This window comes from Miniopterus schreibersii, assembly GCF_964146895.1.
Source record: "Miniopterus schreibersii genome assembly, chromosome: 8".
Classification (NCBI taxonomy): domain Eukaryota; kingdom Metazoa; phylum Chordata; class Mammalia; order Chiroptera; family Miniopteridae; genus Miniopterus; species Miniopterus schreibersii.
The window spans coordinates 14,049,915-14,063,404 of NC_138109.1; the positions used below are offsets into that span (position 1 = coordinate 14,049,915).

Here is a 13,490-nt window from a genome sequence, read left to right on the forward strand (position 1 = left end):
ATCACACTCTCTGATTTCAAACTGTACTGCAAAACTACAGTAATTGAAACAGTATGGAATTGGCAGAAAAACAGACACACAGAGCAATAGGACAGAATGGAGAGCCCTGAAATAAACCCATACATGCATGGGCAACTAACTTATGACAAAGGAGCCAAGAACATACAATGGGGAAAGTCTCTTCAGTAAATGGTGTTGGGAGAATTGGAAAGCCACATGCGAAAGAAGAAAACTAGACTGCTATTTGACATCATACACAAAAATTAACTCAAAATGGATTAAAGACTTAAATATAAGCCCCAAAACAATAAAACACGTAGAAGAAAACATAGGCGCTAAGCTTCTGGACCTTGGTCTCAGTGGTGTTTGTGTGAATTTGACTCCAAAGGTAAGGGAAACAAAAGCAAAAGTAAACAAATGGGACTACATCAAACTAAGCAGCTTCTGCACAGCAACCGGCCAGCGTGGCTCAGCGGTTGAGCAGCGACCCATAAACCAGGTGGTGACAGTTCGATTCCCACTCAGGGCACATGCCCGGGTTTCGGGCTCGAACCCCAGTGGGGGGCATGCAAGAGGCAGCCGATCGATGATGTTTCTCTCATCGATGTTTCTGTCTCATCGATGTTTCTCTGCCCATCTCCCTCCCTCTCCCTCTAAAAATCAATAAAGTCAAAGTGGGCAGAGAATCTGAATAGCTATTTTTCTAAGGAAGACATACAGAAGGCCAACAGGCACACGGAAAGATGCTCAACATCACTAATTATTAGGGAAAACAAGTCAAAACCACAATGAGAGACCTCCTCACACCCGTTAGAATGGCTGTTATCGAAAAGACAAGGTAACAAGTGCTGGCGAGGGTGTGGAGAAAAGGGAGCTCTCCTGCACCACTGACGGGAATGCAAATCAGTGCAGCCACTATGGAAAACAGTATGGAGTTTCCTTTAAGAATTAAGGGGAGATTGGGGGGAGAGCAAATTGGGTAAAAGGGGTTAAATATATGGTAACAGGAAACTAGACTTCTGGTGGTGAGCATGCAATAGAGTATACAGATACCAAATTGTGTTGTAGAGAGCTGTGAGAGCATGTAAAAGGGGTGCCTAGCTTAGCTGGGAGCCCCCCCCAAGGTCATCCCCCACCTTAGGGATACTGGGGCTTCTTGCCAGTAAAGGGGATGGAAGGCCACAGGGTAGATGCCTGCACCCACAGGGGCTGTGTCCCTCATGTCTACCATTCTACTGTGGCCATGGGTATTTGGCTAATCTCCCGCCTGTTTCTTCTTCCCTTGGACCCATTTCACAGCCCACTTGCCCCAGTTGGACTTGGTGCCCAAGGACAGGGAAGGTACCACTCTTGAGCACACTGGAAGAAGGCTGGGCCTTTCCAGCTATGGGCCAGAGCCCTTCTCTTTTGTAGCTCATCAAACTCTACAACTAAGTTTTAAAAATCTGGGTGCCTGCTCAAAACAAGTCAGGAAACCTTCCTTGTGTCCCTTAAGTACAGAATACCAGCTTCTGCTGGCAGAAGTCTCAGCCACAGGGACACTGTGGACCTTCTGTTTGACCTGGATGAAGAGGTAGGAGGCAGGTGGTAAGAGACTTAAGTGGCAGCAGTTTCTGGGACTTTGGAGTTGAGCTCAGTGGGGAAATCCTGAGTGGCTGAGACATGACCCCTGACCCAGGAGTCTGCAATCTAACCAGGTAGAGAAGACCCAGAACCAGTCTTGGATTTGAAGATTGAAGAGGAAAGTCAGGGCACCTAATGCAACCCCCTGCCCAAAAGGAGGAGCTCTTCTGAGGAGCCAGCCCTTCACCTCTTGTTCCCAAGTAAATCATGCTTAATAGTGATCCAGACAACTGAATTCCAGTCAAGTGGTCAAACTGTTGCCTGGAAGGGTTTACAAGGGGTGCTAAATCCCCCTGGAAATCGGCTCTCCACTGGGAGAGTAACACCCACAGAGAGAAACACCTTCAGAGCCGGTGGGTGGGGCACAAAAATCTCTCTCCCCAGATAACAAGTGGTTACTCCCTCCACCGAACCACTGAAGCACGCATGGTGAGCAGGAGCACGTGGTCGAGAGCAGTGTTCTCAGCCGTGTTGTACAGCTACCCTCCCCCTTCCCGCATAACGCGTGACGCGCTGAGACCCCCCTTCACCTCTCCATCGCTGGCGTGTAGCCCCATGTGGTCCACATTCTGGGTGCTTGTTCAATGTGGATTTAAGGGCCTTCTGCACAGCCCTCAAACTGCTCTTCCACCAAGGCCAGGAAATCACCACATTCAAGTACCAAAGCTTCAGAAAGAGGAAACAAACCTTATTTTCCAATCAAAACAAAGGGAGTGGAGTGTGCTCCTGGGAGAGGCCCTGATGGAAGAGATGCACAGGACAGGAGAGAGAACACCTGGGCCCAGGAAGGCAGACACTCCCTGGAAACCCATGGGCACCACTGTTCCTCCTTCCCTCCAAATTATAGGCAAAGAATTTTGGAATGGAAGATAGTTAACTAACCTAGCTAAACATCATTTTACCCAGGAGAAAACTGAGGCCCAGGACTAAGTGCCTCTCCAAAGGTCAGAGGTGAAACAGAAAAGTGGGGCTTCTGACTTTGTGGGTAAATGCACCCCCTTCAGTCCGTGACACCATTGTCATGAGGTGGGAGCTCGGGACCACTTCCTGTACTAAGTCAGGGTCACCATGGATGGTTGTAACTAACAGGAGGATTGTCCCTCAAACCCAGCTTGACCCCTTTCTTGCTTTTTCCAGGGCTGTTCCCTTCTCTGGGAGTCGGACATGAAGAAAAGCTTACTGCCATCTGTCGGACACCTTGTACCATTACTCCAAATTTCTTTCAGGCCATCTTTATATTCCAGCTACTCAGAACTTGTTTTAAAGATTCCTGCAGGCACCACCTCACCCACGCAAACCTCTGACACCTACTAAGTGCCAGAGACTAAGATCTGAGGATGAACAATGCTGAGTTCCTGCACACAGGCCTCACCTTGACCTATGTTTAGGCATTGTCTGAACCTATCATTTTACTAAACTACGCTTGATCTTGTTCCTTCTGGCTCTATATGGCCGCAACTCTTTACATTCTCCTTTCTGTTTTGAATTCCTACAATTGATCATCATGTTGGTCTAAGTAAATTTGTATCAATTCAAGGTACACAAAAACTGCACAATCATTTCTAACTCGAGTGTAAACTTAGCTCACTCACTGGCCTCTGGACAAATAGTAGTTATTATTTATGGGTAGTACTAAATACATGCTAAATATTTCTAAGCATGCTCTTTCTACACATACAAACTCATTTAATCCTAACAGAGGAAGATTGAGAGAGGCTATTCTCCTTCTAAGTTTGGTAAAACTCTAATCAAGATAAAGCCAGAAAAAAAAAAGATAAAGCCAGAGCTGCAGAGGCACACACGGTGGCACGCAGACCCTACTGCATTAGCAGCTCTCCTCGCTATAGGTGCTGGCTCCCAAGAGCTTTTATACAGATGGCTGAGAAGCAAAGAATATGTAATTAAGCCTACTTCCCAAATACCCTAGGAAAGCTGCCAAAGGCTTTGCCTGAATTGAGAGGCAATGCTCTGACACCAGTGAACATTATACAGCCTCTGGATACGAGATGAAGCAACTGCGTATCTTAACCACCCAAGTCAAATGCTGCTCCTGAATTTAAGGTTCCATTTAATCACTTCGCAGGAGTTGCTACAGGGGCACAGAAGTTTTATGGATATTTCAACTCTTGAGTCATAGCTTCCATAGCAGGAAAGCATTAGGATGCACCCCCATCCTCAACTGTAACACAAAGCAAACTGTCAAATACCTCTAACTAGGATCTTAAGGTTTCTTCTATTCTCTAGAAACACCATTTGTGCCTTGAAGATCTGCCATTTTAACAGGGACACAGGAACAAAAAAATGCTTGTTTGCAAATAAACATCTGAATGACTATCATAACAGCTGATCTGGGCCGAGGCACTACAACAAAGTGACGATTGTGGAAGAAGACAATGCAAACCACTCTGGTGGAACTGAGGGCAGAGAACTTGCAGCCATGTGCCTGCTGGGTATTTCCGCCAAGCCGAAGGCCCCACCCAGCACAAGGATAAGCTAGGAGGGTCTCCATCACTGGGCAGTTTGTTACCTGGATCGAAAAAAGTCACTGCCACCAACAGCACTGTGCAGTTTTATTAACCATTCAAGTACAGTAGCATCTGGTAAGATAGGGACAGAATTGGGATTTAAAAGTGAACAGATATTCAGCATCTAACAACTTAAAAGAAGCCACTACATACTCTTTTCACAAACATGTTTTCACAGAGCCAATACAGTACTAGCCATTGACCCAGCACACCAAGTGTACTGAAGTAGAAAAGATACAACAAGAAAAATAGCTACATTAGAAAGACCTCAACACTTTAGAAAAAGAGTAAAACACTCCGTTTCTCCCCTTTATCCCCTAAAACAACATCATACAGTCTGGATCTACCTATGGTCCTACATCAGCTTCTAGAATATTCGTCAGGAGGGCAAAAATAAAATGACACTGGCCAGTACAGTCTTTGGATATTTAGGAAGGGGAGGGGGAGAAAGTCAGTTCTCAAAACAAATTAGTCAGCTTCAGTCTCATCAGCAGGATCTTTGGATTCTTTGTTCTTCCGCACCTCTTCAATGTGCTTGTCCTGTAAAGAAATAGTATATATATCTGTCAAAGCAGCCTACCAAGTCACGCCTCCGAAAGAGGCCCAACACAGTGCCAGTATATTTATTATAGATGTAATAATATAAATACAGTAGTTCCCCATATCTGCAGCTCTGCTTTTCATAGTTTCAGTTAACTGCAGGCCACCACAGTATGAGAATATTAAATGGAAAACTCCAGAAATAAACATTTCATAAGTTTTAAATTATATGCTGTTCTGAATAGGATGATGAATCTCACGCTGTCCTTCTGTCCCGCTGGGATATAAATCATCCCTTTGTCCAGTGTATTCACACTGTATTACCTGCCTGTTAAGTCCTTTAGTAGCAGTCTCAGTTATCAGATCAACCGTCACAAAATCACTGTATCTATGTTCACGTAACCCTTATTTTCTTAATAATGACACCAAAGTACAAAAGGAGTGATGCTGGCAATTTGGATGTGCCGAAGAGAAGTCGTGAACTTTATCACAGGCAAGTAGCCATAGGGAAAACACAGTGTATACATACAAGATTTGGTACTACCCATGGTTTCAGGCATCCACTGGGGGTCTTGAACACATCCCACACAGATAGAGGACTACTGTATAATTACGTATTATGGGAATCATATAATTAGAGTTCTAAGACATAATCTTCAAACTTCCTGGATCATCAAAGGAATCTGACTGAACCTCCTACCACTCTTCCAAAGAAAGTGCAATTCTGCTGGAAATTGTTGAAAATCCATTCTTATTTTAAAATAAGAGACCTCTCATTTAACATGGCAAGCCCCCAAAGCGATGCCAAACACCTTTGACCAAGGATCAAGGCAATTAGTTGAAGCCAGTTCATTGGTACGTGAAACTTCAAGCTCTTAAGCCACCTCTTGCCAGGCTGGCACCTACCTTCTCTCGCAAACGCTCCAGTTTGGCAGCCATTTGTGCCTCCCGGTTCTCTTTGTTGGCTTCCATTTTGTGGGTCAGCTTCTCTTCTGCCATCTTACTGAAGTTGTTGTTTTCTTCAATAGCTTTCTGAAGCACCTCTTTCTCGTGCTCTCGTTTCTCAGCAAGCTGCTTCAAGACCTCAGCTTCATGGGACTAAAAATAAGTTTAACCGGTCAGGCTCTCAGAAATGTATTTAGCATAAGGCAAAATTACAGAAGAAATTATTAATTGGGAGGACTGAAAGAGGCAGAATATTAGTGCTCTTTAAAGAATACTGAAGTCAGGACCTCAGTTATCTGTATCAAAATATTACGAAAATCATTTGCTAGTGTTTGTATTTACTTTGGAAAGCTGTCCAGAGTCTTACCCAATTACTCCTTAAGGAAATCCTCGTAAGATTTACTGCTTAATGGTATCAAGATGACATGAATGAGATGCACTTAAAAATGTAACTTTATTATAAAGAATTTTGTTATTTGACTTCAAAGGCTATCTGAAGAAAATTAGCTCATTATAAAAAATGTAACCACACTGATAAAAGAAAATGCATGAATGATAGAAAATGTAAGCCTCCAGGTTACTATTTAAATCAGAAGGATTTCTGTTTCAAAAAAAAAGCTTATTAGCGTTTCTCTGTGGAAGCTTCATTAACTTCCAGACCACTGAGCTCGATTACCAGTGTGGCTCCCTCAACAGACTCAGAATAGCTTGTTACCAAACAGATTCTGCTGTGTTTGGAAGCAATGACTTGTAGGAAAACTACAAAGCATCTGCCAGTGGTTCTGTTAATTCTCTTCTGCAAAATCCCAGTCAGATAAGAGTTTCACTATATTTAGTCAGTTACTACGTAAAGCACAGGCTAATGGCTACAGGGCCACTGTTGATTTCTAGAAACTTCTCTGTCCAGCTTTCAGCTGCATCTCTTCCATGAATACAAACTACATAGAAGAGCAGGTAGGAGACAATGCACCACTGCAAACACTGTCACTCTTCCTGAGGAAATGTGTTTGCAGTGTTGATAGTGGGCGAGTGCGTGTGTATACAACTGTGGCACTGAAAAGTACATAACACATGCTACAGAAGCTTAAAAAAGGGGCCTATATGTGTATGTATGTGGGTAAATGTATCAGACTTAAACTGCACTAGCTGTGTTGGTGGGGGCAGGTTACTACTTTAAGACCTTTTTGTGACTTAGTTTCCCTAATTTTACAATTACACTCATTCACTCCAATCAGGGTTGTTGGTAAAGGGGACTAAATGAGAATTTATGTAAAGTTCTCAATTAATAGAATAATGTTGAATGGAAGAAAATGCACCAAGCCCTGGCAAGTTGCACAGTGGTTAGAGCATCGGCCCAAGGACTGAAGGGTCTCAGGTTTGATTCCGGTCAAGGGCATGTACCTCGGCTGCAGGCTCGATCCCTGGCCCAGTCGGGCCGCATGTGGGAAGCAACCAATTGATGTGTCTCTCACACTGATGTTTTTCCCCCTCCCTCCCCCCCTTCACTGTCTCTGAAAAGCAATGGAAAAAATATCCTCTGGTGAGGATTAAAAAACCCCCAGCAAAATGTTACTGGTTATTTCTAGGAAGTAGGATAATGAATACTCCTAATTTCTTATTTATAAACTTCTGTGGTTTCCAATGTTTCTACAACAAGCATATTAATACTTGTTAATTTTTCTGATTAGTTCTTTTTAAAGGTGCCTACGTTAAACAGAATAGATTACATAAGAGAAAAACTGCCACGATACCAGAATGCCAGCTGAGCAACAAAGTCACGTTACTAGCAATTTAAATGTTTTATTCTCAAAAAAAACAAAAACAAAAATACTAAACAGGCACACACAAAAAACAAAAGAAACCCCCAAAATCTAAAGAAATAAAGAAAATGAATCATACACCAACAAGTCCGTTTCAAAGAGAAAGCATGAGAAGCATGACCTTTGGTTTCAGACAGACCTGGGCTTGAATTCCGACTCCAATGTTCACTAGCTATATGACTTGGGGAAATGACTTAACATCCCGAAGACCATTTTCTAAGCTCGGTATCTAAGATGAAACCTACCCTTTCAGAGTCACTGTATTAAAAAGGAAAAATATAAGTAAAGAAGATTGTGCATAATAGGAGCTCAATAAATGATGGTTGGTATTTTCTTCCAGCCACTGGCATTACGTAATTTTCACGCCTAGCGTCTAGCTATAATTCTGTTTTCCTCCTATGAAAATAAAACTGATTTGCCACATTAGAATAAAAAATACCCCATTTCTGTGAATTGTGATATTTACCTTGCGTCTTTCTTCTGCAGCTTCTAATTTCTTCTGAATTTCCTCCAGGGAAAGATCCTTCTTCTTTGGAGGGGAAAGGGGGAATTCTGGGACGGATTCTTTTGATCGAGGGCTGAGAATCAGCTCAAAAGCCTGGCCTGAGGCACGCTTCTCCAGTTCTTTCACCTGGATATCTGGATTTGATGGTATTTATAATGTACTCAGAAAAATAGGGTTTTCCTATTCTAATAAACTGTTCTATAATTTTCTAAAAACCAAAGCAATTTAATGAATAGAATTAGGGCTGATGAAGCTGTGTTTGCAAGCAAGAAATTATTATGTAAGTACCACCTCCCAGAAAAACAAAGTTCAAAAATTTTGGTTAATAAATACCATTCTGAGACATCATTATTTGACCATCACTTTCATGAACAAAAGAACAGACTGGTGCAAAACTCCACAAATTTGCTTCAAAGCAAGCCAAATCGTCTAATAATGAAACAATTAATTATAAGCTCTCAGTATTTCAAGTGATAACCATTTTCTTTAATTATTCTCCAATTTATAAAATACATTTTTTGATAAGACCAAAACACAGTTGTCAAATTAATGGCTTAAGACTTAAGCCATCTCCTATTCTAAAATCATAAGCCCATCACAATTTCAGTTTTTCTAAATAGTTTACCTACCAGAAGAAGCCATGGTGAACAGAAGACAAGAGCCTGGCAATATATTCTACACAATCCACTGGCAAGGAAAGCCCTGAAAATGATTTTCAAAAGCATGCAATCAATTTCTTTGCATTTCTATATGTCATTGATTCCTTGGGGACCTCAAATCATATCCACATAAATCAACGTCAGAAAAATCACTACCGTGGAATTAAATAAAACATCATTAACTAGACATTATGAAAATCTCTAAAATACCAATCATTGGGAAATGTGAACTGAATAGAACGTTGGTCATAGTTCAACTCAACAGTAAGACCGGAGCCATCTTAACACTGCCTACAACTCATTGTGCAAATGAAATACCCACCCACCCACGCTTTGTCTGTGTCTGCCATGGTGGAAAACAAAACCCCCAAGCTAATATTAACCAATAATGTTGAACTCCTATTGTTCTTGGGATTTAAGCTCCTTGTCCAACAGTAGGCAAAATTAGTTTTACGCATCTCTAGGTTTTAGGTTATATTTGCTGCCGTAAGTCATGAAAAATTCTACATCCTATCTTGATTTTTTTAAGGTCGTGATTCTTGTAGGCCCCAGGCTAGCATCAAAAACGTAGGATTGCGGGTTCCCACCAGTTGGAAATCAAAATCAGAGGCAGAGAAATGGCCTAACACTAGCAGAGCATTAAACGCAGCACTGGACCCCAGGATGGGCGTGGCCCTGGTCAAGCAAGGCAAGAAAAGCGGCCCCCGGCCCCCGGCCAATCAGAGCAGGCTCAGCGCCCCGGCCCCGGGCCCCGCCCCCTTCCTCCCCGCGCCTTTTCGAATCTCCCCGAACTCACAACACCCGGGAGCCCGCGCGCGTGGAAAGGGGAGGGATGGGCGGGACTAACGGTCCTATCGGATAACTCCGCCCATCCCAGGCTCACCCCCCGCGGACGCCCCCCCCAACTCCCGCCAAAAACACCTCGAGGCCACCCCCACCCCGCTGCAGCTAGAGAACAAGCCGTGGGACAGCCTCCACATCGGCTCATCACCTCCTCCCCGCGCCCCCACCCAACCTACCGCCATCCTAGCTGTCCGCGCCCCCCATCGCGAGAGCGGGAGCCTTGGTGGGGTGTTAGCCTCTCGGCCGCAGCGTCACAGTCACTGGGCAAGGACCACAGCGGGGAGCGGGCGCAGCCCTAGCGTGGCGCAGTCTGGCCCAAAGGCCGTTGCTCACAGCAGGCGCCTCCCTGCCCCTTCAGACAATGGGGACCCCAGCAGGGCCGCGTCTGCAGGGGGAGTGAGGGAGGCAAACGGGGACCCACGCCCCCTATTGTCTCCTCGATAGCACCCCGGGGCTAAGGCCCGAGGCTTGCCCAGCTGGCCGCGCCCCTTCCCCACGACAGCCGCGCCCCCAGGGAGCGGGGACAAAGCCCAGGCTCCGCCCGAACCACATACAAAGCGGAGCGACCCCCACCCGTCAGCCCCTCTGGGCGGGCGGCCCCGCCTGCAGCCCTCCACCCAGGGGGCCACTACGAAGGCCCAGCCCATCCCGCCCACCGCGTCCCTCTAGCTGTCTGCAGCCTCCTCCAGGAACCATCGACCCACCTGCTCGGTCCGAGCCGCCTGGCCGCACTGAGCACCAACAGTCCCGAGCGCGCACAAAAGCGCCAAACAGCGGCACGTGACCTCCCTGCAGGGCTCTGCATTGGCTGAGAGGGGCGGCACGTGCAGCCCCTTCCCCTCACAGCCCGTGGGCTCCGCCCCCGTGGACCCCGGAGCACCTCGGGAAATGTAGTCCGGGCTGGCGTGGCAGGAGGACAATGCGAGGGGTGGGGACGTTCGTGGGTCTCCCCAGGTATAAGCCAGGGGCGCAGGCTGTTGTCTAGCCGCGGAAAAAGGCGTTCCCCTGACCCCTGGCCTGGATCTGGACCAGCTCTCCCATCCCCAGGAAAGGGGCAAGACGGGGCGGGGTCTCTCCGCACCTCTCCGAGGGTGGCCGCCCGGACTCCGCCTCGGTTGAGCTACTTGCCCTGCATCGCCCAAAGGACAATACTCAGAGCAGTGCCCCAACGGTGCCCCACCCCGTGCCGCTACCTAAGACTGATCCCTGGTGACAAGACAATGCCACTCTAGGCGGCGTGGAAAGGCCCCCTGCACCGGAGTCGTACCTTAACACCCGCGTGTCACCTGTATTGTGACATCATAATTTCTAACCCACTCGGCCTTTCCTCACTGTGTGCGTTCTCGCTACCATCCGAGGGGTCGCGGAACTGGTGACCAGAGAGCTGAGGGGGGGAGCGTGAGTGACCGTTAGACCAAAAGCTCCGGAATTGGATCTCCTTTGGTGTAACAGTCACTAGGCTGAGAAGCAGGCTCCATCTGTTCTGCCTAGCCTTTGGCCAGAAGAGAGGGAAGATCCAGCAACAGCAGTTACACAGATTGCAGTTAAGTGTTGCTTTTGTTCTTGGAGCACGTGCTCCCCAGAGCTTTGCTGGGCCCTTTTTAAAAAATCAAAACAAAGGGAGCCACAAGGTCACCATTCCTAGCTGCCTGGATAGATCACGCACAGCACAGGTGCAAAGGAAATCGGTCTGACCCCGGCTCTCAGATCAGAATGATTGGCCTCCCTCTTCCCACAAGAAGGCCAGAGGAAAAAGAATAAAATGAATGTGTTTCCCGCCACCCCCACCCCTCCACCCCCATTCCCCTGACCAGGGCTGTGTCTTCAGGTAGTGGTCATTCCACCAATGCATCTGCTCTGAGATCCTGACCGGGCAGAAGGACACCTTCATTCCATTAACCAATGGCCTCCTCTCCCCAGACCCAGAAGCAAATACGGCAACTCTGCTGAAACAACAGTCCTAGTTTAAAAAGACCCTCCATGTCCAGCTAGTCACTAAGGATGTGCTGGAGACAAATACAGTGAATAGGTGCCTGAGACAAGGAAAACTGGATCATACAGGCAGCAGACACTCCACACAAAGCAAACAATTAGCAATGTACTGTGGCCTGAAATATGCTTGTTACGGCATTTTCTCCAACAATTGCCCTTGTGTGGGGTCAGCCTTTTCCCCCACCCCCAATCTAAGCAGTTTTCCCTTAGCTTGTGAGCAGGACCAGAAATTATGCAGATTCTGAGCCCTGAAAGGCTTCTCCCTCTCAGACCAAACTTGCCTATGAAACAGCCAAGTGTTTCCATCTCTGTCAGTTTTCCAAGTGAAATTTCAGAAATTGTTAGAAAAGCTGGAGAGAGCTGGGGACCAGACCTCACTGAAAAGTGACAAATTGGCAGGCAAATAAACAGCAAAGAACCCAAGGCCAAGAGGTCTATTATCCCCTGAACCAGCCTTTATCTTGAAGTCTTTGTACTTGATCTGGAGGTTTCCAGAGGAAGGTCCCACCCATTTGGTGCATTAAAAAAAAAGCACACATAAGGCATTGCTATGCAAAAATCTCACACTTTCTGACTATTAATGTTGTGATGGGGGGGGGGGGGGCGGAATCAATCCTTCAAAACACTGATTATTTTAAAGCATTTACAACACTTCCCCCCACCTTTTCTTTCTCCCTAGAGCAGATGTCTATTTCCATGGAAACCATAGCTAGCAACGAAGATGTTAGAACTCATGTAGATTTTTAATCTTTTTTAATGATGCCACTTAGCTTCTGGGTTGGTTGTTAGATGCCTGGTCCTGCCAGGCTCTGTGACAAGGATTTCCTGAGATCCTCACTGTTGCTTGGGGACTGAGGAGGCTGGGGGAAGGTTTCCCCAGCTTGTGTGGTGTGATGATCCCTGTTCTTTAGGGTGGGGTTGTCTTTCTGAGAGCCAGTTAGCTCTTATGGGTGTTCATGTACGAGCCCTGGAATAGGAAGGGCTTTCACCTCTAAGGAGAGAAAACAGTTTAGCCACTTCCCCGTGGAGAGGGTAAGGAGCTCCCTTCTCGGAAGCTTCCTAAAACTAACTTCAAAACCCACTCCCTCCTGAAGGGGCAGCAAGCAGTTAATGCTCACATCTTGGCACTGTCTATCTTTACCCCTGAGAATTATTTTTGCCTCTGCTCAGATGGTCGGATTGCTCTGGAGCTGGCTGTAACTGGATTAGCACAAAGTGAAGTCAAGATATGGCAGTCATCCAGCTTATTTGATCTGTGTAGACAGCTAAAGGAGAGCACTTCAGGCTTCAAAGTCCAGAAGGGATGTCTACACTGATCAAACGCGCAGGGGCAGTTGTCAGATCTCTTCTGTTCTTACAGAGCACCGGCAGCCTTTGTTCATTGTTGGTTCTGCGGCTGGAGGGGTTGTCTCCCACAGAGGCACAGCAGAGTTCCACTGCTGCTGACAGGGCCTGTCCTTGGCAAAAGGGTGTCGTGGGAGAGGTTTTCTCCTTGTGCCCAGACTCTCTGTTCCCTTTGTCCCCTATTTCCTAGGCATTGTGCTCTAACACTCCCTTGCCTGTTCCAATGCTGCCTGTGAATCTGCTGTTTCACACGCTTGGCTCCCTCACTTGAGTAGCAAGTCCAAGAAGGCAGGGTTGGTATCTTTGTCTTGATATCCCTAGTGTCCAGAGCCAAGCCCAGTCCAGGATGGTGGGGCCTGGATATTTGCAGTTGACTTTAGACAGTAACAACTCTCACCCTCAGCTTCCTCTTCTGTAATGCGAGAGGATTACAGTGAGATCATGTACACAAAAGTACTCGCTACAGTGCCTGGCACATCGTAAGTGCCTAACACGTGTTAACTATGATTGCTAAAGAAGTTTCTTGATTGTTATAGGTTATTGAATAAATGAATGAGTGAACAGTAGGCTTTCACCCTTTGGTGGGAATCACAGTCACTGGGTTAACTCTTTCCATGGGGTATTTTACAAATTTCAATTCAGTTAACATTTTGAATAGATAACAGATTCATATAGTTTAGAAATAAAGTACAAA

The 13,490-nt window shown here is 46.2% G+C and overlaps 1 protein-coding gene across 2 annotated transcripts; it reads right to left on the bottom strand.

The window, feature by feature from the left end:
- Window positions 1-4,176: 4,176 nt before the first annotated feature.
- STMN1 (stathmin 1) lies at window positions 4,177-10,622 on the bottom strand. 2 transcript variants are annotated; one of them, XM_081143997.1, is made up of 6 exons: window positions 10,165-10,215; window positions 9,637-9,845; window positions 8,588-8,660; window positions 7,920-8,092; window positions 5,595-5,786; window positions 4,177-4,688 (listed from the first exon to the last, which is right to left on the bottom strand). In XM_081143997.1, exons 3-6 carry the CDS (start codon window positions 8,598-8,600, stop codon window positions 4,617-4,619), a joined length of 450 nt encoding a protein of 149 aa, XP_081000123.1. In that variant the 5' UTR covers window positions 8,601-8,660; window positions 9,637-9,845; window positions 10,165-10,215; the 3' UTR covers window positions 4,177-4,616. The 2 variants fall into 2 exon arrangements, with proteins under 2 accessions (XP_081000123.1, XP_081000122.1); XM_081143996.1 differs by lacking the exon at window positions 9,637-9,845 and having other exon boundaries at window positions 10,165-10,622.
- Window positions 10,623-13,490: the final 2,868 nt, after the last annotated feature.